The 13,341-nt window shown below is 39.0% G+C and overlaps 1 protein-coding gene across 2 annotated transcripts in view; it reads left to right on the top strand.

Annotated features, from left to right (window-relative positions):
- Window positions 1-13,341, top strand: part of PANK2 (pantothenate kinase 2) — a 27,644-nt gene extending 14,303 nt beyond the window's left edge. For both annotated transcript variants that reach the window (XM_022592921.3, XM_022592922.3), the window contains exons 3-7: window positions 2,106-2,359; window positions 3,429-3,605; window positions 6,853-6,976; window positions 9,311-9,436; window positions 13,090-13,341. In XM_022592921.3, coding sequence (XP_022448629.1) covers window positions 2,106-2,359; window positions 3,429-3,605; window positions 6,853-6,976; window positions 9,311-9,436; window positions 13,090-13,140 — 732 coding nt within the window. In that variant the 3' untranslated portion in view covers window positions 13,141-13,341. The remainder of the gene's footprint in view (window positions 1-2,105; window positions 2,360-3,428; window positions 3,606-6,852; window positions 6,977-9,310; window positions 9,437-13,089) is intronic.

The raw sequence follows: 13,341 nt of genomic DNA, 5'->3' as shown, positions 1-13,341 counted from the left end.
GGAGGTCCCCCTCCTTTGCGGTCACAGTGGACTCTGGATTATAACTGATAGGTAGAGGAGAAAACCTCTCGATTTCTGGGACCCTGTAGAGATGCCTTTGGAACATGTTTGAATACCATTTGGGCTGTTACTGGAGGTTGTGTGCTGTGTGCTAATCCAAGGAGAGGTGCAGAGTAGATTTTAGACTTTAGGGATTGGCTCTTAGGCTGTTGGGATTTCTCATCTGTATGCACCAGTCCTTGAAAACTGTGGGAAAATGAAATGCCTAACAAATCCTGTTTGTGCATCTGGAGTAACTATTATCTAATAAACCACAGTGAAGTATTTTTAAAAATATGGAGTTTACCCTGTTTCTTTTTTAATGTGAATCAGATTTCCTCACATTGTATCGAGTTTGCTTGTGGGTGCAACACATACATTATGAGTAACTTGAGTTAGTGAAATAACTTACGTATTTGGTCATCTGACTGTCAATTAGGCTGGGATTCATTAGGATTAATAGCACAGCAGGGTACTTCAGGTAACATGAATTATGGGAAAGATAAAAGGAGGTATTGGTTTGACATACAATGGCAGAAAACTACTTTTATTCCAGTAGGCTACCAGTGTAAAATGATTTTGCTTTGACATGAAGATGCTGGCACTTGAGATTCAAGTGTCAGGAAATCAGAATTGAATTCATTGTGGCAGGGAGGGCATGGGCAGATAAAATAAGGACAGTGATGAACGTTTTCAAGGGCTTGGGTTTCCTCAGAGGAGTAATTTAATATTTGTAATTAGGGATTACTTAAGGATTAAGATGAAGTTACCTATTAACTTCCATCTCCTTTGGATCAAAGTAAATTGAGTATAATGTAATCAAATGAGAGTTGAATTAAAGGGGGAGGACTTGCAGGGCTAAACTTGGTTTTGAACAGAAATAGGTGCTTTAGGGGGTTGAGGCATCTTTGTGTTTGTCACATATATTGAGTAGGTAGATAATGCTGGTAGCATTCAAATGGGTTAGAAGTTCATAGAGTAAAAAGTGAAAGTTGTTTTATATCATCTCTGCAGAGTTACCACAGTTAAAAGTTTATGTATCTTTTTAGTTTTTCTGTGCATGACTGTGTATGACACATACACGTGCATATAAATATGGTTTTAAAATAAGGCAAATTGGATCATGTTGTATAAAATATTTCTCAGCTTGTTTTGTATTTTTTTTGACTAAAAACATGTCTTGGAGTTCTTCCCACTTCAATTCTTAATTGAATAAAGATCCTCTTCATTCTCGGGACTTCCCTGGCGGTCCAGTGGTGAAGACTGCACTTCCACTGTAGGGGGCATGGGTTCGATCCCTGGTCGGGGAAGTAACATCCTGCATGCTTTGCGGCGCGGCCAAAAAAAAACAAAAAGTATATATAGATATATATGTATGTTTGTATAAAGATCCTCTTCATTCTTAATTGCTATACAGTGTTCCATAATATGAATAATAATTTAATTATCCCTTTATTAATTATTTAAATGAAATTAAGTTGATAACAGTGTTTTAAATTTTGATTCTGCTAAACTCCCCCCATCCCTTGAGGCTGTAATCAGTTTAAATAGTGAAGTATTTTACTTTCTAATTGGATACTTTCAGTCCTTTGGCTGCAGATTATTAATAATAAAGTGTGGCCTACTTTGATACTGCTCTATAGCCTTGAAGATGGTCTTTGGAAGGTAGATGTTGGATTCCTTGTGGCTCCTGCCATGTGTTTCCAGCTCCTTGCATCATTTAGACTTCTTAGAGTCTGCTTTCTGATGGGGCTGTGCCTTCAGCTGTGCTCCTGCCTCATGGTCCCCGTAAGCAGACATCTTGTTTTCTGCTTGGGTTTTGGCACATTTCTCCAGCTGCTGCGGTGGTTTGAATGTATTGGGTCTGTGGGAGCAGAATTCTGTCTTGTCAGTCCATCCCTGTATTTGTTGTCTCCAGATCTGTTTTGTAAAGCAAGCACAAATAGTACACATCCATGAGCACTTTTATGGTTTGTCTTATGTAGAGGGGAATGCCTTATTAAACAGAGTTTTTATTTCTGCTTGGCTTGTTAAAAAAATCTGAATACATTTTTATTTCATTACAGATAGGTGATCTTCAGCTTTGCAAACTTGATGAACTAGATTGCTTAATAAAAGGAATTTTATACATTGACTCAGTTGGATTCAATGGACGGTCACAGTGCTATTACTTTGAAAACCCTGCTGATTCCGAAAAATGTCAGAAGTTACCATTTGATTTGAGAAATCCATACCCTCTGCTCCTGGTGAACATTGGCTCTGGGGTTAGCATCTTAGCAGTATATTCCAAAGATAATTATAAGCGGGTCACAGGTACCAGGTATGTCTTTTATATAAAGGTCATTGTTTATTCTTGATATCATAATGGGTTAAAACTGAGTTTTCAGGTACTGCATGTAAGAACATCTTCAAGAACCTGTTAAAATTATGTGAAAGGTATGTTTCTCTGGGGTTGTGCAAGCAAATATTGTTTCTCTTTGGAAATTCTGATTTCATGATCTACTTTTCTTTAATCTCTATTGCTGAAGATTTCACTACCATAGTTTCATAAAACATCTCATCAGCAGACTCATTGAGCCCAAGGTCCCTGCCCTCAGATAGTGTTATGATGTGCATATACCATAAAGTAACCAAAGCTACTAGGTAGCATTTATAAGGAGAAGGCAAGGCAAGATCCCAGCTTTGAACTAGTTTAGATTTTACATGTATCCACACATACACATGGCCAGGGGATGTCGTGAGATCTAGAAGTTGAGGTACTGAGCAGTAGAAAAATGTTTGGGGGAGGGTAGTCTGAAAAGGGAGGATTAGGTGGCAGATGAGAATGAATACCTTTTGGTTTAAGGATCAGCGATCACTTGAGGAAAAATAGGAGCTGGGGATTGGGATAAACAAGTTTTTGAACAGGTGTCAGTTAAAGAATGAGAGGAGTAATTTTGGGAGAGAAAACACATTCATGGAGGAGTTCTAGTCGGGTAAGGGGGGCTGATGACCCAGGGTGACAAGATGCTTGGATGAGGATGACTCGGGGCTTGCACTTGGAGAGAGAAAGGGAAGAGGTACCACCATGGCCCTGGTGGGCTGATCTGCACCTGAGGCTCCTAGCATTCAGCAGGTGCCCAGACTGCATTGGGGACATGGGTAAAGAAGCGGGCCCTGTGTTTTGCTGCTTTGTTTGCTTGGCTTATGTGAATACGGTATCTTCAAGGCGTCCATTAGACACTTTATTTTTATCTTTTCACAGACTTGTTTCCTACTTAGTGGCATCTGTATGATTGGGATGGGGCAAGAGTAGATTGATACATGAATATGGTTTTGGATTCATAAATATTACCTTCCTATTCTTATTTTGAAAAGTGTTATAATACTATGTTTGTTTTTAATCACAGTCTTGGAGGAGGAACGTTTTTTGGTCTTTGCTGTCTTCTTACTGGCTGTACCACATTTGAAGAAGCTCTTGAAATGGCATCACGTGGAGATAGCACCAAAGTGGATAAACTAGTACGAGACATTTATGGAGGGGACTATGAGAGGTTTGGACTGCCAGGCTGGGCTGTGGCTTCAAGGTAAGGGAAAGGGACGTGTGTGCTCTAAGAAATACAAGGTAATACAGTGGAATATTATCAGCCATAAAGAAGAACAAAATAATGCCATTTGCAGCAACATGGGTGGATGGACCTAGAGATTCTTATACTGAGTGAAGTAAGTCAGACAGAGGAGGACAAATACCATGTGATATCACTTTATATATGGAATCTTAAAAAAGGCTACAAATGAACTTATCTACAAAACCAAAATAGAGTTACAGATGTAGAAAATAAACTTATGGTTACGGTGGGGGGGTAAGGGATGGGGGAGGAAGAATTGGAAGATTGGGATTGACACATACACACTACTATATATAAAACAGATGACTAATAAGGACCTACTGTATAGCACAGGGAACTCTATTCAATACTCTGTAATGGCCTATATGGGAAAAGAATCTAAAAAAGAGTGGCCATATTTATTTGTGTAACAGATTCACTTTGCTGTACACCTGAAACTAACACAGCATTTTAAATCATTTATACCCTAATTAAAAAAAAATACAGGAATAAAATATTAAGTATTGGGTATATCTTTTACCCTTTAAATAGCTTTACATACTATGAAGTCACCTGTTTAAAGTGTGCAATTTAGTAGTTTCTAGTATATTTATAGAATTCTGCAGCCATCTTCATAATACAATTTTGAAACATTTTAATCATTCCAGAAAGAAACTTTGTATCTGTTAGCTGTCACTCTCCATTCCCCCACCCACAGTCCCTAGTAAACACTAGTCTATTTTCTGTCTCTCTATGGCATCATACAATATGTGATTTTTGTGACTGGGTTCTTTCACTCAGCATAGTATTTTCAAGGTTCATCCATGTAGTAGCATGAATCAGTACTTTGTTCCTTTTTACTACAGAATAATATTCTTTGTGTGGATATACAATGTTGTATTTATCCATTTATCAGTTGATTATCTTTTGGGTTGCTTCAACTCTTTGGTTTATTATGAATAATGGGGCTATAAACATTCATGTACAAGTCTTTGTGTGGACATATGTTTTTAATTCTCTTGGGTATATACCTAGGAGTGGAATTGCTGGGTCATATGGTAACTCAGTGTTTAATCTTTTGAGGAACTGTCAAACTGTTGTCCAAAGTGGCTGTACCATATTACAGTTTCACCAGCAGTATATAAGAGTTTAAATTTCTCTACATCCTTGCCAATACTTGTTATTGTCTGTTTTTTGGGTTTTAATTGCCTTAATAGGTGTAAGGGGATCTCTCATTTTGATTTGCACTTCCCTGATGACTGATGGTGTTGAACATCTTTTAATATACTTATTGGCTCTTTATTTTCTTTGGAGAAATGTCTGTTCAAGTCTTTGCTCATTTTTTTAGTTGGATTCTTTGTCTTTTTATTATTGAATTGTAAGAATTCTTATATATTTTGGATACAGGTCCTTTATCAAGTATATAATTTGCAAATATTTTCTCCTAGTCTTTTGGTTGTCTTTTCACTTCTTGATGGTGGCCTTTGCAGCATAGAAGTTTTAAATTTTGATGAACTCATTCTTATCTATCTTCTCTCTCATCACTTGTGCTTTTGATGTCATGTATAAGAAATCATTGCCTAACCTAAGATGATGAAGACTGACTTCTGTATTTTTTTCTAAGCATTTTATAGTTTTAGCTCTTACATTTAGGTCTATGATCCATTTTGAGTTCATTTTTGTGTGTGGTGTGAGGTAGAGGTTCAGATTCATTCTTTTGCATGTGGCTATATAGGATACATAGTTGTCCCAGCACCATTTGTTGGATAGACTATTATTTCCCCATTGAATTCTCTCAGCCCCTTTGTTGAAAATCACTTGACCATAAATGTATGGGTTTATTTTTGGACTCTCATTTCTATTGCATTGATCTGTATTTCTATCCTTATGCCAGTACCACACTGTTTTGATTACTGTAGCTTTGTAGTACTAAGTTTTGAGACTGAGAAGAGTGAGTCCTTCAACTTAATCTTCTTTTTCAAGATTATTTTGGCTAACCTGGGTCCCTTGACGTTCCATGTGAATTTTAGGATCAGCTTGTTGATAATCTGCACTAAAAGGCAACTGGGATTTTGACAGGGATTGTGTTGCGTCTGTTAGGTCACTTTGGAAAGTATTGCCATCCTAACACTATCAGGTCTTCTGATCCAAGAAGATAGAATGTCTTTCCATTTAGATCATTGCTGTCATTTACCAATGTTTTGTAGTTTTCAGTGTACAAGTGTTATTCTCTTGTTAAATATATTCCTAAGCATTTTAGTCTCTTTGATGCTATTATAAATGGAATTGTTTTCTTACTTTCATTTTTGGATTGTTTAGAAATACAGTTGCTTTTTTGTGTATTGGGGCACATGGTTTTTAATAATAGAAAAGGCACTCATATACATGTTTGTTTACTAATTTTAGGTACTTTGTAAATGCTGTAGATTTAATTTTCTATGTTTGTAGCATCTGCTCAATGATAATCAGTTCCTTTTCTGATTGGTTGGGTTTGTGATCAGGTCATAGTTATTTATATATCAATTCTGCTGGTCAGGTACTTTGAAATACCTGATCTTCTAGGGAAATCTGAAACTCTTAAATAGTTTACTCAAGGACTCAGCTGTCAGATAAAGCAGTTTACCAGATGTGAATGTGACCATTTAGCTGAGTGGAACAGCTGTGCAGTTGGGGGCGAATTGCTAATTGAGGCATCTTCCTGAAATTTAGCCTGGTTGCAGAAGGAGCATGGTGCCTTCTATGGATCTGAATATGCAGATACGTGGCGCCAAAGCTAGATTTCAGTGGAAACCACAGGGAAAGCCATTTGCTCATTCAGAATGCTTGGGGTGTGGGAATTCCCTGGCAGTCCAGTGGTTAGGAGTCCGAGCTTCCACTGCAGGGGCCATGGGTTTGATCCCTGGCCAGGGAACTAAGATCCCACAAGCCATGCAGCGTGACCAAAAATAAAATAAAATAAAAGTTCATTAAAAAAAATACTTGAGGAAAAAACTAAAAACTAAACCAAACTAAAATTCTTTGTCCTATTATTTAAAAAAAAAAGAATGCTTGAGTTCTTGAAGTTGCATTTCTGTTTGAGCAGATGCTCTGTTATTTTGTAATAAAATGTTTGAATATTTGAACAGTCGTGCCCTGAAAGTTACTTTTGTCTTAGTAAAGTAACATTAAGTTCTATTGAGCTGTGTTGCCTTTGGTTTAGCAATGAGATATTTTTTTTCCATCATAGCTTTGGAAACATGATGAGCAAGGAGAAGCGAGAAGCTGTGAGTAAAGAGGACCTTGCCAGAGCGACTTTGATCACCATCACCAACAACATTGGCTCAATAGCAAGAATGTGTGCCCTTAATGAAGTAAGGGGACATGGATTTTTTTAGTTGCTCTGAGGAAAATACAGAACTTACTATGTGGGCCCTGCCTTGTATGCGTCTGTTTTCTCTGAACAGTGCCTAAGTGTAGTCGTAAGTGGTGGAGTTTGTTTCATTGGCAAAGTTAAAACGTTTCACCTGTAGATTAGTCTAATACATGTTTTTGTCCTTACTCAAGATAAACACTGCTACTACCTAGAAGTAGAGGAAAAGTAGAGGAAGGTAGGGAAGGTAGCCAGTATTGCAGATGATGGGGACTGTTGGGGGTGGTGATGGACGGCCGTGCTGAATCTAGACGCCACGCCCACTGTTGAGCTCTAGAGTCCCTGGGAATGAATCCAGAGGAAGGCACTGAAGCTGGGAGAAGACTGAGTGGGCCGAGGAATGCCCACCCTGCTCCCCCTCCACTGCAGCAGAGCTGTCTTTGTGCTTTCAGCTTCTTTACAGTGCTGCCTTGTAGCATTCAGGTCAAGCAGCATTGTACAGGGCTATGAAAGAACTAAGAATGACCTTCCCTTGGGGATCCAGTTGGTGCAGCTTTATAGCTTATCCCTATTTATACACTTTTGTTTAAAATTATTCTTTTAAATAGATAATAAAAGCATGTGATTTAAAAAGGAAGCCTCAAGAGGTACAAAAGGATTGTCTCATTTTTAGTTAAAAATACTGTATCAGTATGAAGAAATTAAAAATTCTTTATTTGAATATTTTAACACTTCTGTTTTCTTTGTTGCATGTTCCTTTAAGTCCTGTGCTTATGTATTTTAAGATATTTTAGTTGGTGTACATACCATTCTATGTTTTTTACTTAAATATTATAAATTGCATGGTTGTATATTTGATTTCTTTTTATGTCATAAGTCATTCACATAGAACTGGGCATTTGGTTGCTTGCCGATGATAGCTCTGCAGTAAAGCTTTTTTTTTTTTTTTGCGGTACGCGGGCCCCTCACTGTTGTGGCCTCTCCCGTTGCGGAGCACAGGTTCCAGACGCGGAAGGCTCAGCGGCCATGGCTTACGGGCCCAGCCGCTCCGCGGCATGTAGGATCTTCCCGCACCGGGGCACGAACCCGTGTCCCCAACCCATGTCCCCTGCGTTGGCAGGCGAACCCTCAACCACTGCGCCACCAGGGAAGCCCGCAGTAAAGCATTTTTAAGCATGGAGCTGTTCCTTGGATGGATTTATTCTTGATAAGAGACTTATTCAGGAGTGAGATTTCTCATCTAAAGAATATCATACTTATGAATTGTGATAGGTATTGCCAAGATGCTTTGCACAAGGGCTGCACCAATTTAGATCGTTTTTAGCAATGAATGAATGGATTGGTTTTACCACAACTTGACTAATATTGGGGGTAGAATTTCAGTTAGTTGTTTGTTTTGCTAACTTTTTTTTTTATGGTGCCAATTTAAAATACAGTTTTATTTAAGACATTGCATTTTCCACTTACAATACAGTGCTTATAAAGTGCAATGTTATTTCCTTTCCCCGTGTACACATTCACTGTTCAAGTATCAAGAATGCCCAGTTGTTTACTATAGCAGCTCAGCTTTAAAACTGCCTTGGAATTTGCTACACATTTGGGTCCTTCATTGTTTTTTGTGAAACAATGCTAAATCTATACTGGGTTGGCTTAATCAACCTCTTCACTGGTGGGTGCAGAGGAGGCACCACCAGATGGAGGAGCTCAGCCCCCAGGCATTCCTCCTGGTATGTGTGCCTCCTGCACTCTCTGGTACAGCTTGGTAATGATGGAGTTGCAGACTTTTTTCCAGCTCCTTCTGCTGATGTTCGAATTCTTCCTTCTCCGCAGGATGTAAGATCTTGGGTCACTCAGACATCCAAGGAAGGAAGCTGCCAACATCTGGAGTTCTTTGCTAACTTTTAATGGATCTAAAATTTTACTGTTTTTGCTCACTTAGTGAGGTTGAATTTTTTTGTCTGTGATATTTCTTGTATAATTTGCCTATTTGTGTTACGTTTCTTCTTTGAATTGGGTCTTAATATTTTTTACTTATCTGTATAAAACTTTTTATTTAATTGTAGTTATTGTTTGTCATATTTAATTCAAATGCTTTTCCTAATCTGTATTCTCCTGTGACATTTTCTGGCATACTTTGAAGTAGGTTTAGAGTTGTCTGGGGATCAAATTTAAGTAGCCCTGGATCAACTGGATTAAATGTAAATACTTTTTTTTGATCAGCAGTCAACTTGCTGCTAAAAACTATGTACATGGTACTCTCTTTGGGGTAGCTTTTATGAGAGAACAGAAATTAAGATGAAAACTAATTGCCTTTTTTTTTTTTTGATGTGCTCAGAACATTAACCAGGTGGTATTTGTTGGAAATTTCTTGAGAATTAATACGATCGCCATGCGGCTTTTGGCGTATGCTTTGGATTATTGGTCCAAGGGACAGTTGAAAGCACTTTTTTCGGAACATGAGGTAAGCAGACTTACTTCCTGTGACATGTTACCTTCATAAAGGGCATGCAGTTCATGCTGCGCTGGAATTTGAAGTAGTACTTATTTGTTTCTGTACTTGTGTAATATGGGTTAACTTTGGTCATGTTCAAAAGCTCTTTCTTACCTGATTTAATGTAAGGTAGATATTTGGTTAATTTAATTTTGAGCTTCAGTTTTAAAGAAGAAAGTCTTGATAAACAGCCAGCTATATTACGGATGCCATATTCTTTTCTGAATCGTCCTTTATATTTTCCCCATTGCAATTTGCACTTACTTTGTAAATGCACTTACTCTGAGTTCTTTTTTCATTTTTTGATGTCAGTATTTATGTATTGATGTAGTTCATGTGCCAGTTTACCAGTTATTTAAGATGTATGTTCTAAAAACAACTAGATCAGTAAAAAGCATTCCAGGATTAGAGCCACACTATCATAAGAACATAACACATAGACAGGCTATGTGGAAAAGAATAACTGAATTGCTCAACCTGATAATCCTATTTTGGAAAGTGCCTTTCTGTTTTTCAGTTTGAGGAACAGAACCAGAGCTATGGAAGGGACTTTCTCTTTCCTCCCCTTGGTTGTGGGGCAGTTGGACTCTTTAAAGTGTTAAAGTGGATTGTAGATAGTGTTATTATGAACATTTTTCAGAATTGTATTTGCATATTTACTTTAACAGTGTTTCTATGAATTGACAGAAATCAAAGTAGGATTTGAAGTAATATGAAGAAGCTGTTTTTTCTTTTAAGGTTGCTTTAAGTTTTTCCTTTTAAGCTGCTTAAGTTCATAGTTAAAACCCAAAGTGCATAATTCCCCATATCAAAAAGCTTAAAGTTTAAGTTATCTAACTTTCTTTTTACCTCTAATCTTATTATATTAGTAAATCAGTACTGAATTATCAGTTTCTTATAACTTTTATATGCATCTTGCTTTTTGTGATCTTTGACCTGTTTTATTTTGCTTAATATTAGAATAAAAATAAATCCTGTTTAATGTTGTATCTTAGTATAACTTGCCTCCTGCTGAGTTTCTACCTCTTTTGAACCTTTTTCAAGGCAGAATGTGGAGGTTTCTTAGGTTAACTTTTTTTTTTTAACTTACGTCTTCATATCATAATAATTACGACATGAACCCTTTATGAAGTTTTGTTTTTCCCATTTTGACTTCCTCTCTGGTTAGCCTGTTGCCTCTGTTTGTCTCTGTGTTTTCCATTTACATTCGTGCCTCTGGCTCTAATGTCGATCTCTGTACTTCTGGAACTCTGATTATTTTAGGTTCTCTGAGTCATGAAATATTCTCCTGTCTGCACACTGAAGTCAGTGTGTCTACTGTTGTGAAAGCTTTGAATAGATTCTTCTCAAGCCTTTCTCTTTCATTGTTTACTGTTCTCATCTTACACTTCTTGGCTTGTAACAACCTCTGTCTTTTACTAGATAGTAGGTTTCGGGTCTTCAGTGGAACTCACTATAATGGTTAACTTTATCCCTTCTTCTTTTGTTGTAAAATAAAACACAGATACAGAAAACCACTTTATATGTAAAGCTAACTGTTACAAAGTGAACACCCTTGGGACTTCCTTGGTGGTCCAGCGGTTAAAGCTCTGTGCTTCCACTGCAGGGGGTGTAGGTTCCATCCCTGGTCAGGGAACTAAGTTCCTGCGTGCTGCGGCCAAAAAAATTTTAAAAATAAAATAAAATAAATAAAGTGAACACCCTTGAATTCTATCCTCTGGCTGTAATTGTGGGTTTCTGAGTGTGGCTGAGTCTTGCTCAGTTGTGTCCCTCCTACAGTTTCTGACTTTCATAATACATTCATGTGGCTGCTTATTTATTTATTTTTTATTATTTTTAATATTTATTTACTTGGCTGCGTCAGGTCTTAGTTGCGGCAAACGGGATCTTCGTTGTGGCATGCGGTATCTTTCTTTTTGGCATGCGGGCTGTTTGTTGCAGTGCGCAGGCTTTTCTAGTTGAGGTGTGCGGGCGAGTGCATGGGCTCTGTAGTTGTGGCGCACGGGCTTAGTTGCCCTGCGGCATGTGGGATCTTAGTTCCCTGACCAGGGTTTGAACCTGTGTTCCCTGTATCGGAAGGCAGATGCTTAACCACTGGACCACTGGGGAAGTCCCCGTGGCTGCTTATTTTTAAAGCCAAAAAAAGAGTGAAAGGGCAGGCCTCTCTGTTGTGTGGCCACATGTTCTTTGGAGAAGCTTTTCTTGGAAAATAGACTAAACTTTAGTTATTTATATTTCAGAGACTTCTCATATGTTCTTTTTTTTAAAAAAAAATATTTATTTATGGCTGCGTTGGGTCTTCGTTACAGTGCGTGGGCTTCTTATTTTGGTGGCTTCTCTTGTTGCGGAGCACGGGCTCTAGAGTGCAGGCTCAGTAGTTGTGGCGCACAGGCTTAGTTGCTCCGTGGCATATGGGATCTTCCGGACTAGGGCTCGAACCCGTGTCCCCTGCATTGGCAGGCAGATTCTTAACCACTGTGCCACCAGGGAAGTCCCTCATATGTTCTTCTAATCCATAGTAGGTCTTCCAGGATCTTCCCATATTCCTTTTTCAGTCACTTCTTTCTTTCTTACAGTACTTTACTGTCTGATTGCATTCCTTTGGAGATCTTGATGGATTCTGTATCGTTGTACGATTATTCTCTGATTTCTGCTGATTTCTGCCAGTATGGGTTTTGCCTCATTTTCTTTTATATTTAATCCTTGTTTAGGTTTCTTGTTTGGGTTGTCATGTCTTGGTTGTATTTGGCCTTGAATACTTACTTCAGGAGATGGTCCTGTAATGTCTTCCTTCAGCTGCTGCTTCTCTGTCTCATACTTCTGCCTTCCCCTCAGTTGCTTCTGTTCTTCAGATGTTGCTCCTCTGTCCTCACCCTTCTCTACACGTTGCCTGAAGGTTCTGTTGTCCACTTCTCTGCTGCTCACCTCTGCCAGTACTGCCCTGACTGCTGCCCCGCTCCAAATCCAGACATCCGGTGACTTTCTGGGTGTGGCTGCTTGGCTGCCTGGGGCACCTCAGCTTTGCACATCCTTGCTCTCCACATCTCTTGCTCCTGTGTCCTTGTTCTCTCAGGGGTGGTGTGACCGGATGTGTGGGAGGGACATCAACATGTCTGCCACCCTCATCCGCTTCTTCAGGCGAGTCTTGAACCCATCCCACCCCCATCTTTCCACCCTCAGCCCAGCTAGCCCTCGCCCTCTATGACCTGTCCCCGCTTCTCCTTCATTGCACTTCATGTCTCATCTTCCCTTCATTCCAGAGTTGTCTGGAAATGCTCCAGGCCCCTGTTGCTTCTCACCGCCTCATTCTGCAGGAGACGGCCCAGGTACCGTCCTTTACCAGGGGTAACTGGGCTGCTCTGGGCCTCATAACTTGTGGAGCCCCAGTTGTGGGCTCTGGTCTGATGTGCCAGAGTGTCCTTCCCCCGCTGCCTGGGAGCTCTGCAGAGCTTCTCTGCTCCCAGGCTGGCCTTGGGCTCAGCAAAATGGGAGTCAGGAAATGGGTGTCAGGAATTAAGGGCTGTGTTGGCTTTAATGCTAGTAATCATATTTATGGTAATTTAAATAAGTCAAAGGAGAATTGCTCTTATTTTTTTCTTTCTTTTTCTTTTTTTTTTTTTCAGGGTTATTTTGGAGCTGTTGGAGCACTCCTTGAGCTATTGAAGATCCCCTGATTGTTACCTGGGGAGGGGTTCCTGGAACCTTCCACAATGGGATTTGTGGACTTGTTTTTTTAAGAGACTTACTCAGTTTTATGATTGTGTACTACCTGAATCAAAGCGAGAAAGGACAAATGTATTTTTCTAAGTCATCAAGATAAATCTTAATAACCAGTAAGGAAAGATATATATTAAAAAAAAAAAAAGTGGACCATG

Source organism: Delphinapterus leucas, chromosome 15, assembly GCF_059928025.1.
Source record: "Delphinapterus leucas isolate spDelLeu-1000000601 "Yukka" chromosome 15, BTC_Dleu_Yukka2, whole genome shotgun sequence".
NCBI classification, from domain to species: domain Eukaryota; kingdom Metazoa; phylum Chordata; class Mammalia; order Artiodactyla; family Monodontidae; genus Delphinapterus; species Delphinapterus leucas.
This window is presented reverse-complemented; position numbering and strand designations above follow the sequence as displayed.